This window comes from Morus notabilis, unplaced genomic scaffold (assembly GCF_000414095.1).
Source record: "Morus notabilis unplaced genomic scaffold, ASM41409v2 Scaffold75, whole genome shotgun sequence".
Lineage (NCBI taxonomy): Eukaryota > Viridiplantae > Streptophyta > Magnoliopsida > Rosales > Moraceae > Morus > Morus notabilis.
Genome location: NW_010361425.1, coordinates 491,308 through 504,649, shown reverse-complemented (window position 1 = coordinate 504,649; position 13,342 = coordinate 491,308). Strand labels below are relative to the sequence as shown.

The window sequence follows — 13,342 nt, the reverse complement described above, 5'->3', positions numbered from 1 at the left end:
TATATATATATATATAAACTTACTTGATCATCACCACAGAGAGAGAGAGAGAGAGAGAGAGTCAGAAAGGCAACTCAATGGCTCGCAGAATTAGAAATGATCGAATAATTAATATTCAAGATAACAAAAAAAAAAAAAAAAAAAAAAAAAAAAAAAAAAAAAAAAAAAAAAAAAAAAAAGTGAGAACATGGAGAACATGTATCAAGCTCTTGCCTGGGATCGAAGTCGTCGCCGTGTGTTTTGTGTGTATGAATTGAATAGTTCTAAAACTATATTTGAAAGTTAATAAATAATTTTAAGTTGAAATTTTCAGAAACTAAAGCAAATTTATACATAAAAACATATACGTATTTAGCGCAAATTAAGATCACATCTATCTATCCATTTCAAAAGTGCAAGCAATCAACCTCCCTATGTCAACTCCCCAAACGGTCCGCAACATTCTTTCAGTTTACAAAATTTCCTTTATTTTAAGGATATTTGCACACTGCCCCTCCATGCACCACTTATTTTTACTTTTATTTTTAATTTTTAATTTTTTTACACAATTGTTATAACTTTGTTTGTTCCCCTACCCTGCCATGTTAAAATTAGACCAACTTTAAAAGGCATGAGTCATAAGATATGTGCCATCCATTCATAAGAACATATACGTCTCAACACCTTTTTTTTTTTAATAATTTCTGAAGCTTCTATCTTCTTAATTATAACTATTGTGTTTCCTGAAAAAGAAAATCACTTTAGTGATATGTAAATTTTATATACATCATGGGCTATGTCTTTATACTATTACCTGTAAATGTAGCTCAGCTACTTTAAACATGAATTTTGTTTATTATTTAGTTATCTTATGTACATAGTTTTGCCGATGAATTCTACAGATAAATTATTTTTCTAAAAAGAAAATTAATTTGATGAATACTGTTTTTTTTTTTTTTTTTGAAATACGACAATTTAGTGAATACTCTTAATTGCATGAATTAAATAAACACATGAAAATATTTTGATTTTATATTTCATTTTATTATATGTAGATGGGTTGTCAATGACTTGGGCGCTCTTAAAGAATATTTGCTGTGCAAAGTGCAAAATCAAAATTTGTCAATGCCATTTTAGATGAAATACGTGTTTATTTATGTTCACTAATTATAGTTGGCTGATATTTTGCTTCATTGCAGCATTAACAACCCTTTTCTAGTCAAACTTAGTTTTGTACTATTATAATGCACACAAGTAATTTGCTGTTTTATAGTTATTCAAAGATCTCTTTCTCTCTCTCTCTTTTTCTTTTTCTTTTTTTGATGGAAAGGGTACACAAATATCCTTAACTTGTATGAAATATTGAACATTTTTCCCCTTTTCTAGATTTTAACAAAAGAATATACATATGTCAGGAATGGTTTTTTTTTTTTTTTTTTTTTTGGCAGAAATGTTAGGAATGGTAATCGCTTCATATTTAGAACAACTCCAAAGAAAGAAAAGTACTTGGTAAGTTGTCAAAGAAAAAATTTTGCTTCTTACAACATTTCTTGATATCCATTAAACACTGGCTAACACAGAGGGGAAAATATAAAATTCTGCCAAAGAAACATCATTTTTTAAGGGAAATAAACAAAATAAGCTATCAGATTAAAATCAATGAATTTCACGATGTCATAAAAAAACTATATCCTACCGACAATACTTTCATTAATCTAATTCGCGATCTTTACACTAATTGACTATAATCATATTAATTTGATGCTCAAAACACTTATTCCTACCGCTAATTTGAATACACGATTTATGTTTGAAGGTTTTTTATTAATAGACAATTAAGGCCGCTCATTCTTCACGATAAGATTTTGAGTTCAAATCATTTTCACAAAATACGTGGTCGTTTCGTGAGGAGCCCATATGCCACCCTCACATGCATCCTGTCTTTGAGCTTATGACAAGAATATATTCTAAATTATAGTGTCAAATTAAGAAGAAGTACAAATTTAATTTTGTTTGAACTGATAACACAATTATAAAACTTAATTCGAAAAAATAAAAATAGAAATAACATAAAATAGAAAACAAAACAAAGAAACTTTCCATGAGCTTGCTTGTTGATTGCATGTTTAACACTTCAAGTTCAAACAGCTAGCAATCAAGCTGAGCTAGCAAAGCAAATCCATCCAATTTATTTGACTTTGATTTTCAAATCTCTGTTTTTGAAAAAACAAATATAATAATAAAATCAAACAAATAAACAAATCTTTTAGACTTCCAACCACCTTTTTCTTGTTCTTCATGGCTTTTTTTATATAAAATTCTATTGATGTATTCACCTCAACTTCCCTTTCTCTATGCAATTGCAAATGAAACAGACATAAAGAAACAACCAGAAAGACGTATTCAGAAACCCTAGAGTACTATCCGCCATGGATTTTCCTCCGGACCATTTTCTCTGCCCCATTTCCCACGAGCTCATGAAGGACCCCGTCACAATCATCACCGGCGTCACCTACGACCGCAAGAATATCGAGAAATGGTTCTTCTCCTACAACAAGAAAACCTGCCCGGCCACCATGCAAACCATCTCCGATTTCCAGCCAACTCCCAACCACACCCTTAAACGTCTCATCCTCTCATGGCAGAAGTCCAAATCCTCCTCCGTTTCCTCTTCCACCTCTTCAACGAAACACGGCGAGATTCTTGACCTCCTCGCCACAATCGACTCGTCGCCGTTCAAGGTCAGTTCTCTTAAGAAATTGAGGTCGATAATTGAGATAGGCGACGAGACGAAGACCGATCTGATTCATTCCGACGGAATTGAAGTTCTGATTCGGATTCTAGTCCAGATCCTCGTCTCCGACGTCTCCGATTTCATTACATTCAGGGCATGCGAAGAGTCTCTGGCTGTTCTTCATCAACTTCCCTTGTGCGACGAAGGAAAGATGTTTGATCTGTTGTCCAAGCGGGAATCAATCAAATCCATGGCGATCATGCTCCAGAGAGCCAGCGCCGAGACGCGTCTTCACACGCTCTCGATCCTCCGAAACATGGCGAAAACCGAGTTAGATTGGAGCTTCGTAATCCAAGATCAAGGAGTGGATTTCTTCAAATCGTTGCTGGAGTTAGTTTCCGATGAAGTTTGCGCCAAAGCAAGTTCTTCTGCCTTGGAGGTCTTGATAGAGATTCTTAGCCGTTCGAAGAAAAGTCGGCTCAGAGCGATAGAGGCCGGCGCGGTGTGCGTCCTCGTCGAGCTCCTCCCCGACGCGAACCGGCCCCAGAAATGCGAGAAGATCTTGCTCCTTATTAAGCTCCTCTGCGAGTGTGCTGAGGGGAGGCTGGCATTGGTCGAGCACGGGATCGGAATGGCGGCGGTTTCGAAGAAAATGCTGTGGGTCTCGGGGGCGGCGACGAAGGCGGCGGTGAAGGTGTTGTGGCTGGTGTGCAATTTCCATCCGACGGAGAAAGTTTTGGAGGAGATGTTGGTTTGTGGGACGGTGAAGAAGCTATTGGCTTTGTTGCATATGGATGAACGGTCTTCTACGAAGGATAAGGTGGTGAAGATCTTCAAGTTGCATGGGAATTCATGGAAAAAATACCCTTGTTTTCCTGTTGATTTCAAGCATTATCTTGGATTATAACTGACTCTAATTCATGATAAGAGTTTATCATCATGTAATTTTTTTGTTCATTTTTTTTCAATTTTTTTTTATGTAATACAAATTAAGGTCTTAAGGAGTTTAAAGAAAAAAAAAAAAAAAAAAAAAAAAAAAAAAAAAAAAAAAAAGCAAATTAAGGTCCAATATAGGTTAAAAGTTATACAGATTTCTTCAGTTAAGAAACAAAAAAGTAGAGGTAAAACGCAAAATAAAAAAAAAATAATAATAATAATGTAGATATGATATGAGTAGTGAGTAGTTGGTGTTATTTCCCTTTCCATTGCGTAATAAGTTTCCTTTTTGACTCAAGTATATTTCCTATTGGGTGGATATGATCTGGGACAGAGTTTTTTGAACAAGTGATCTCAGTCCCGATCGATGTTTTTTTCTTTTTTTTTAATACAGAAATTCTCCGTTTTTTATTCTCATTTTGGAAATTTATGTCTTGATCAAAAGTTCCATTATTGCTGAAAGACATTTGTCTAGGAAACAAACAAATACAAAAAAAAAAAAAACAAAAAACAAAGAAAGAAATATATTATTCACATTTAATAGTTCGGACGTTATATCACCTTCTCTTCCGCAATTATCTGAGCTTGGTTTAAATATTCTGAATGATAGGAACTCTTGTGTAATTATAAAAAGATTACATCTTTTTTTTTTCCATTTGAATTTTGTTTTTATTTTATAATTTGTTAGAAGCAGTTGAACGCATATGGGGATTTACAATTTGAAATATATATATATATATATGTATATTTATATAAATTCTCTACTGAGGGTAAGATTTTAATTTAAGCAGTCCTCAAATCTTGATGGATGAAAAAGATAACTCCGCTGGAAGGTTTATAAAATGACGATTTTGTCAATGTAAATACATCTTTGTGTTTGATTGTTATATAACTTAAACCAATTTAAGAAGCACGCAAATTATTATTATTATTATTTTATTTTTCTTTTTGTGTTATTTATTAACCCCGTCAAAGTTTGACTCTAGATTTGTTTTGAATTGATTGTTTCATTCCGAATATTGCCTGCACATCTGAATTTACTGTAGATTGAAATCATTCTCAAACAAAACAAAAAATGAAAAGAAAAATAATTTGTTTAGAGTTTAGATAAGGGTTAAGATTGCTAGGAAATTGCGCTCCCATAAAAAGTGTAAATACACCAATAAAACCGAGTCATCGACTCACTTTATGAGCTAATCTACAATGTACAACGATCTTGTCTACAACTAAAGTCAATTTGTGGTTAAATATACAGGTTAAAAACTGAGGGCTGTTTGTTTCTGTTTTTGTTTGTTTCTGTTTTTGTTTTTATTTTTTACGATTTTTGAGAATGAAAAATGAAAATGGTTTCACAAAACGCGTTTGGTGTAAAATTTTTTAAAAATTAAAAATAAAAACGTTTTTGTCCTTTTCTGAAAATATGAAAACGGTAAGACCGTTTTCATTTTTTCCGTTTTTCTTTTCTCTCTCTTTCGCTCTGGCTCTCTTCTCCGATCTCTCTCTCTCTCTCTCCTCTCCCCACGTTTCTCTCTCTTCCCCGAACTCAGGACGCCGTTTTCACATAATCACGGCCGCGGAGGTGGCAGCGCGATTCCCTGGGCTCGCCGGAGCTTGGCCGTAAAGTTGGCAGCGAGATTTGCCTGGGCTCGCCAGAGCTGGGATGTGGAGGTGGCAGCAGCAGATCTGATTTGCAGAGATGGAGGGAGCAAGTTTTTGACGATTTTTTTGTTATGAGATCTGATTTGCAGGTTTAAGTCTCTTTCTTGCTCTTGTATGTTGGCAGATTATAGTCCGTCGTCTATAGATGTTCAAAAGCTTCAAAAAATCTTCTCTTTCTGAGTTCGATAATTGCAAAACAGATGCAATCTTCTCTCTAACACATACCAATACTCTTCTAACGTAAATCCAAAGAAGACAACAACATTACTATGGTTCTTCAATCAAGAACTCTCTCAAAGCTAAGTATGAAGCACTTTTTTCCCACATTTCGGCTTCAATCTCCGTCGCGTCCTTGTTCAATCTCCCACGGTTCCAAAGAGTTGTCCATAGCCGCAGAATTTTGCAGCTCTTGCAATGCACACCACCTGTTCGAGAAAAGTCCTAAGAGAGACTTTTCAGAATCCACTAACTTGCTTTTCGAGTACTCTCATAATGGCTTTAACCATGAAGCTCTAAATCTCTTTGCCGCTCCGGTTTTCCGGTTGATGGGTTAGCTCTGTCTTGTACATTGAAGGTTTGTCGGTGCTTGTTTGATCAAGTTGCGGGTAGGCAAGTGCATTGTCAATGCGTAAAATCCGGGTTTGGGGAGGATGTTAGTGTTGGCACTTCTCTTGTTGATAACTGAGGGAATTAGAGATGGAAGGAAAGTTTTCGATGAAATGCGGGAGAAAAATGTTTGTTCGTTTAGTTCTGAGTTTGTGATATTATCTTGATATGAGTTTGTGATTTTTGTTGATATAATAATATATTAATATTATTATTTATTTAATACATTTTAATTTTAAATATTATTACATATTTTTATAAATTAAACTACCAAACACAATTTTAGTTTTTTTTTTTAAACTGAAATCAATCTCAGAATAAAACTACCAAACGCATTTTCAGAAATGATTCCAAAATAAAAATGAAAACGTTTTCGTTTTTATTTTCATACAAAAAAATAAAAACATTTTGAAACAAATTCTAAATGCACCCTCAAGGTTTTGAAAAACTGCCCTATTTTATTCTTCAAAAAAGAAAAAAAAAAAAAAAACTGCCCTCTTCTTCTTTTCTCTTCTCATTTTTCATTAGAAATTTCGGCAATCTTTATTCCCACGGCGAGGAAGATCTTAAAAATTCATCTTCCGCAAGATTGAGCCTGTTTGTCCATGTTCTCCGTTTCTGTCTTTAAATTTGTGTTTTAAGAGATAAGAACAAAAATTGTTATCACATATTCTTAGAGAACAAATAGTGTTTGGCAATTGTCAATGAAAACAGAAAAAATGTGTTAAGATAGAGTTTTCAAAAAAACAAAAAAACAAACAAAAAAAAAAAAAAAACTTTTTTTTTCTTGTTATTTTTTTCCCCTCTCAACTCCTTCCACTTCTATTACAATTCTCTCTAACGCATTTACAAATTATCCACTTGAAAATATATTATGGAACTCAAATGCATCAAATAGGTGGAGAATTCTGGTTTCACACATCTCTTAGAACTTCCAAAGGAGCTTCTACCAGAAGTTAATAAACTATCAGTTAGTAGTATATATAAGAATAGAATATGAAACGATACCGATATGTCCAAATATTGTGCACTATGAAGCCGAGACTAGTTTGTGATAGTTAAAGGGATGATGAAAATTGCAATAGTAATAATCAATCTTAAAAAGTTTCTTAGCTAATAAACAACATCAATAAGATAAAAATAAATTCCATGCTGAACTCTATACAAATATAGCTAGTTTATCACCATCAATGTATTAATTATTAAATATCATCATGAGTTTTATTTAGGCCATACTTTATTTGGACAGCCGGAATTTCTGGTACAATGGTATCTCTCTCTAAGCTTGCATCTCAGTTACGAGTATGAGAAGGGGTTGAATAATCATTGTGTATAAACCCCTTTTGCTAACATAAAAATTTTATTGATATAAAACTTAATTGCTGATACGAGGTAACCAAGTTCATACCCCAAGGTCTCTAAAGCTTGGAAATGGCATATCCAGGCAAGTAGGATCTTGCGGGGAGCTTTAATTCTTCCCAGTCTTCGTCGTCCACCTTCGAGAAATATCGATCAACCATGCGGTCACTAATGTACTCAAGTTTAGAAGGTTCCCACTGAATAAAAACACCATAGAAGAGGATTAGAGAGAAGAAATAAGTCACAGAAATCACCAATTTACTCTTTAAAAAATCAGGTAAATCATCTATTTACCTTCCAAAAGAGGGACATAAAACTAAATTTTTAAAATATAATTAGATTTTTCTAGTAGTATCCGAGACGGATATTCATGGCAATTTGCCTAGGTAGAGTGGAAAAAAATTAAAGGCCTGTTCTACCTTGGGGTTCCTATCCTTGTCCACCAATATAGCTCTACAACCCTGCATTCAAAGATTAGGTTAACATCATCTCCATAGAAGACGAAAAAGGAAGTAAAAAAACAAAAGACAGTGCAGAACCTCTACAAAATCCTTGCTAACTTCTCCTTGCAGCACATGACAAACCATTCTGTACTCCCGAACAAGACATTGACCAACACCCTGGAGCCTTCCTTCTCTAATCTGGAATAGTGGCAACCAAATTAAAAAAAAAAATTCATAATAATTAAATCGGTCAAATAAGATTTTCAACAGACAGTTTCCATAATCCATCCGTTTATAATGAATGTCTATTTTGTTTTATCTAAAGGAAATATTCTGGAACAAAGAATCCTTCGTTTAGGTGAGAGGTTGCCATGCTATAGAATACCACATTTTTGACACAAAAAAGTAACAACATTCTATTTATATTCTAGTTTCTCAAAGTATATAAATTCTAACCACAATTCAAGCAATTGTATAACACGGAATTTTAAACATTTCAAAAGTGGCAACGGTAAGGCATGCAGCAGTCATACCGATCTCAAGGAAATTTTTAAACTCATTGGTGATGCCTTTTTCAGTGTTTGAATTGTTGCAGAGATCCAATCATCCCGTCTATTTGCTGCCTCCCTCTCCTTTAATAGAAAGCATAATATCATTTGTCAAGTCAATTATAAAGGTTCATTATTTTCTATCCACAAACCACGTAGAATACACTTACAAATTGAAACAAGTATTATCAAAGCAACAAATACATTCAGAGACACCTTAGCAATAGGATAACAAACCAACTTCGGAAACATCCATATAAACTTACAAGGGAAGATATTATGTCTTCGACTGTTCTTCGAGAGAAGCACTTATCAATCACATCAAGCCTGTATCCAAACAACCCCCAAAATAAAGATCCAGAAGATATCAATAGAGATGAAAAGATCTAACACGCAAAATTCTCTCAAATGGTTGCTGTCTGATAAGATATCTAGCAAACAAAGTTACCAATTGTCCTAAATGACTAAGCTCACAGTTAATAGTAGCGACCAGAAATATGTATACATGTGAATTGTCCCGAGGAAAACACCTAGGTTCCTAACAGATTGAAAAGCCGTGTGAATAAGCATTGGAATAGATATTTAAGTTATAGTGCAATATCATATATGATATCATATATGAACATCTCTACCCAAGAAACATAGAATCTTTTACAGGTAGAGACTTAAATTTTCTGTTCATTAGATATTCTAATGCACTAACCGGAGATGAGCACTTTTCGCTTTCAAATGCGGCTTCTGTGAATACTTATCAATAATTTCAGAAACAATTGCTGGATCACTTGAATCGACCTTGTACAGGGCTTCTTCTAGCAAGGATAACCTCTGTTCATTAACAAATTACACATAAAAGGGCATTAGACAATATAAACTTTCTGCCCAACAATTGAGATAGAGGATTTTACGCACCAAGCTAGCATAGACACATAGCTTTTACGTTTAATGACATCACCAAAAAGAAATTTGAGATGGTAGCTTTACATGGAGGGAGAAATTAGTTGTCCAGACATTTACGCGTCAATATTAGATTAATTTTCTCACAGTAGAGTACATGGGAAATTAGGACAGTGTTAAAACTTTAAAAATGTAATTGTATCAGTGCAAAAACTAGCAGTCTCTATATACAAACAACTAGCAGCTTTAAAAATAAAATAAAATAAAATAACTGCTAGCTCTTAGCTAAATAATTTAAACTCAAGGCTGCACGTCCTGGTTAATTGAACACATAAATAGACATAAATAGTGCTAATCTCATACATAATTTCAGGAGGTCACGATGTTGATTTCTCTTGAAGAACACTGCCCCTTTTTACCCATGCATTTAACTTCTAAGAAGAAAATCTAAGTCACTAGAATGTTTTCTCAATTTTTCTAAGCATCAGCTGCCACCCATTTTCAAACAACCATGTTATTATAGTATTACTTGCTACAGAATATGTTTTGTAGCTGGGCAAGGCGAGAGTTTTCATTGCAAGCATTTGTATATTACTGAAACTAAACAATAATAGAAGGTAGCATACCGCTGAGGGAACAAAGTGAGTTGCAAGACCACAAGCAAGCATTTCGGCACCATCCAATCTTGAACCAGTTAGACCAACATATTCTCCTGCCCAATATTTAGAGAAACAGTGAATGCCAAAACACTAACTGAACTTTTTACCTTTTATTTTGTTCAAAATATGAAATGGTTCAAATCCACAAGTTTCTGTAGTCACAAAAAGCAACACAAAACAAACAAGAATAAAGACAGCAGATATGGATTTCAGAAAGGGAAACAACTAATTGTCACTGGGCACTGTCCAAACACTGTAACAACTCAAACAAAGCTATAATGGTAGGAGGAACAACCACTAGTGCAATTCAAAACTCTTCATAGTGTCTCTGCAGTTTACTTCGAGTACTTAGGTTTGAAAACAATTTACTTTACAGTATAAAATAATATAGAACAAGCAATACAAGGAAAAGGATTCGTTGAAGATATTTATTTGTAACCAAGGATATTGCTGCCATTACCAAAGAATCCAGGAAGTCTTGATAAGAAATATGAGGCGCCCACATCTGGGAAGAGCCCCAAGGCTGCTTCTGGCATGGCAAAGACCTATAAGGATACACTTTGTCAGCGTGTGCTGTGTGGGACCAAGGCTCAAAGAAAGTGTCACTGTTAGATTTTAAAGAACAAACAGATTTTAAAGAGCATACTCAAAACTATTGAATTACGTTGAATTTGTACCATTCAAGTCAAACTGAATCTACACTATACCGTGAACGCAAGATATCTGTGAGTGAAAACCTCTCTTCTTTCACTTTTACTTATTGCTTTTGCAGAAAAACAGAAAAAGGAAAACCAAAAGCCTAGAAATGTAATTAATTGAAGGAAGAATTTACCGAATTCTCTGTTGCAACACGGAATCTACCATGTATTGAAACACCAGCTCCACCTCCCATGACAATTCCATTGAGAATTGAAACCTTAAATGATATTTGCATGCTAAGAGTAAGGAAAAAAAAAAAAAAAAAAAAAACTAAACAGAAATCCAAATCAATAAAATAAATATGTTGAACAATAATACATCCAATAAGACAATAGCTACAAAACTTACAAAACAGTGTTCTTTCTGGCAACTTCCTTACCTGGGGTTTACTGTATGTTGCTATCAAGTAATTTAAGGTAAATTCCTTCCGGAAAAAATCTGCCCCTAATCTCCAATTACCTAAATTATGCAAATGGGAACAAGGTAATATCAGATTAGCACTACTAGCATGAAGCATTGATTGCATCTTTTAAATGATTTTTATCATTTTGTAATCCAACAAACGTAAAGAAGGAAACAAATCAGCTCAGAATACTTCCACTTGACTTGGGGCTGTGTGTTAGATATGGACGTTCACAATCAGAAAAACATAATCTAGAAAAGATAGTCAATACCTTCTTTAATATCACGAACCACAGCAGCAACATCACCACCGGCGCAAAATGCTCTTCCTTTCCCCTAAAAACATGACAAAATATTAATAAAACAAGCTCAGTTATCATCTTCTGAACAGAAACTATTTCTGTTTCATTTTTGTCTCTCAAAACTCATAATAAATTCAAGACAATTTCACAATAATCGCAAGAAAAGTAAAGTACCTTGACAATCACCAATTTGACGTTAGAATCCTTCTCATAGGCACGGAAAAGTTCCAACATCCGAATAATCTAGGCAAAACCCAAGTAAAAGAATGTACCGTGTTTGTCAAATTCTTGTTCAATAGATTGAAATATACAACCTTGGTTAAATATCAACCATAATATTGCATACCATTTGATAGGAAAGAGCATTCAATTGTCTAGTCCTGTTAAATATCAGAGTCCTCGCAAACAGCTTCTCTTCCACCAAAACCTTTCACACCAAGCACAAAACATATATTCACCACACATATATATATATATAAGTATCAAAAGAATACTAATTTGTATATGTGACAAAATTACAAGCAGAATTAAGATATTCCAGAACTATCCACTTTGATTAATATCGCCAAAGAGAGAATTCATCCCAGAATCCACTATTATGCCAAGCAAAACAACTAGATATCTCAATTAAATCCAATTAAAGCCAACTATTACTTCTCAACAACGAAGAATCTGGATTTTTCTTTTTCTTTTTCTCCCAAGTTTTCGCGGAAGCCAATCAAAGCTGTGAATGAATTTCACAAGATATAGAAAAATATATTTAAGAAAAGAAGTGAAAGTTGAAGAAAAACCTCGTCTTCTTCTGGGGGAGAAGAGTTGGAGGAAGCCATTTTCCGGTTGTACAATCACAGAATCTCAGAAGGTTATGTGCATGTCTAAACTCCAAGTTCGTCTCGAGTTTCGTGCAATTATTAATGGGAAAAGGCTAAGTAATACTATTATTATTTTAATATTAATTTTTATTATTTTGAAATTAGTAATGCTGTTATTTTATTTTATTTTTATTTTTTAGGACTTTTTTTTAGTGTTTTTGTCTTTTCAAGAACACTGGTATTTTTTATTTTTTAACTGTCATATTTATATTATACTTTTTTAATCTAGTGTAATTTTATTCAGATTTAACTACTAAAAAAAATAAGAAACACTAATATTCCAAAAAAAAAAAAAGAGTACCAGAAAAACTCTTTTTTATTTTTATTTTTTGAAAGGTGAAGACTTCAAATAAAATAAAATAAAAATACCAGTGACGCTCATTTACCAGGAAACTTGGATGAAAACAAACAAAGAATCAAACATGAATCGAATTCTAATAATGAGAAACCTAAAATGCACACCGACAATCGAGCACACATATTGCGCTTTCAATAATACCACTGTGATCGGTGAAAAGTTCTGATTGATTAAGACGAAGAGATCCAAACTACAAAGGTTACCATAAAAAATAATTAAAGAAAAAGTTATCAAATAGACACACAAATTAAACTAGAAGGTAGAAAACCACTTCCATTATTATCAAAATTAAATCATAGCAGAACAACAAAAAACAACACAACATGATAAAAACATCAACGTGTTTATTAAAAATAAACAAATACTAAGAAAATGATGAATGACCTGAACCATACAAAAAAAAAGACTGTGTCAAGCCAACTGCCGCAACATAAAAATCAAAAACTGGATTCAAACAGAACAACCGTAGAAGAATCACGATCACAACCGACAAACCCAAACGCAAAACAACCCGAACATTAGTCAGCAGTGGTCGAATCCTCCTCGCACCGGCAAAGGCCACCACACCTCCACCTCCAGTATTGCAGTAATTTAGGTTACGTTTAGTTCATAGATTAGAATTATGAGATTAGAATCATTTTCGATTTACGTGTATTTTTTGTGAGATAAAACACTGTAACAAACCATAAATCATGATTCGAATCAGGGTACAAATCCCCTTACCAAACACCCCCTTAGTCCCTATTTTGCTTTTAGTAGATTACTCAACAATGTATTATACAGAAAACATGAGATTTTATGAAGCATAATTAAATAAGATACAAATTTTTTCTTCAGAAATCCCTTGAAAATTAAAAAATTATTGCATCTTGTGCAATCGTCTTATGAAATT

General features: G+C 33.6%; 2 protein-coding genes across 2 annotated transcripts; one reads left to right on the top strand and one right to left on the bottom strand.

Annotated features, from left to right (window-relative positions):
- Nucleotides 1–2,386: 2,386 nt before the first annotated feature.
- Nucleotides 2,387–3,620, top strand: LOC21406615 (E3 ubiquitin-protein ligase PUB23). Its single transcript, XM_010099419.2, has one exon. It carries the CDS (start codon nucleotides 2,409–2,411, stop codon nucleotides 3,618–3,620), a length of 1,212 nt encoding a protein of 403 aa, XP_010097721.1. The 5' UTR covers nucleotides 2,387–2,408.
- A 3,441-nt stretch (nucleotides 3,621–7,061) lies between these two features.
- Nucleotides 7,062–12,104, bottom strand: LOC21406614 (3-hydroxyisobutyryl-CoA hydrolase 1). Its single transcript, XM_010099418.2, has 14 exons — nucleotides 12,012–12,104; nucleotides 11,567–11,647; nucleotides 11,395–11,463; nucleotides 11,191–11,254; nucleotides 10,896–10,975; nucleotides 10,650–10,733; nucleotides 10,278–10,362; nucleotides 9,785–9,870; nucleotides 8,968–9,089; nucleotides 8,531–8,591; nucleotides 8,250–8,348; nucleotides 7,813–7,914; nucleotides 7,693–7,734; nucleotides 7,062–7,470 (listed from the first exon to the last, which is right to left on the bottom strand). The coding sequence occupies exons 1-14, from the start codon at nucleotides 12,048–12,050 to the stop codon at nucleotides 7,333–7,335; spliced, it is 1,152 nt and encodes a 383-aa protein (XP_010097720.1). The 5' UTR covers nucleotides 12,051–12,104; the 3' UTR covers nucleotides 7,062–7,332.
- Nucleotides 12,105–13,342: the final 1,238 nt, after the last annotated feature.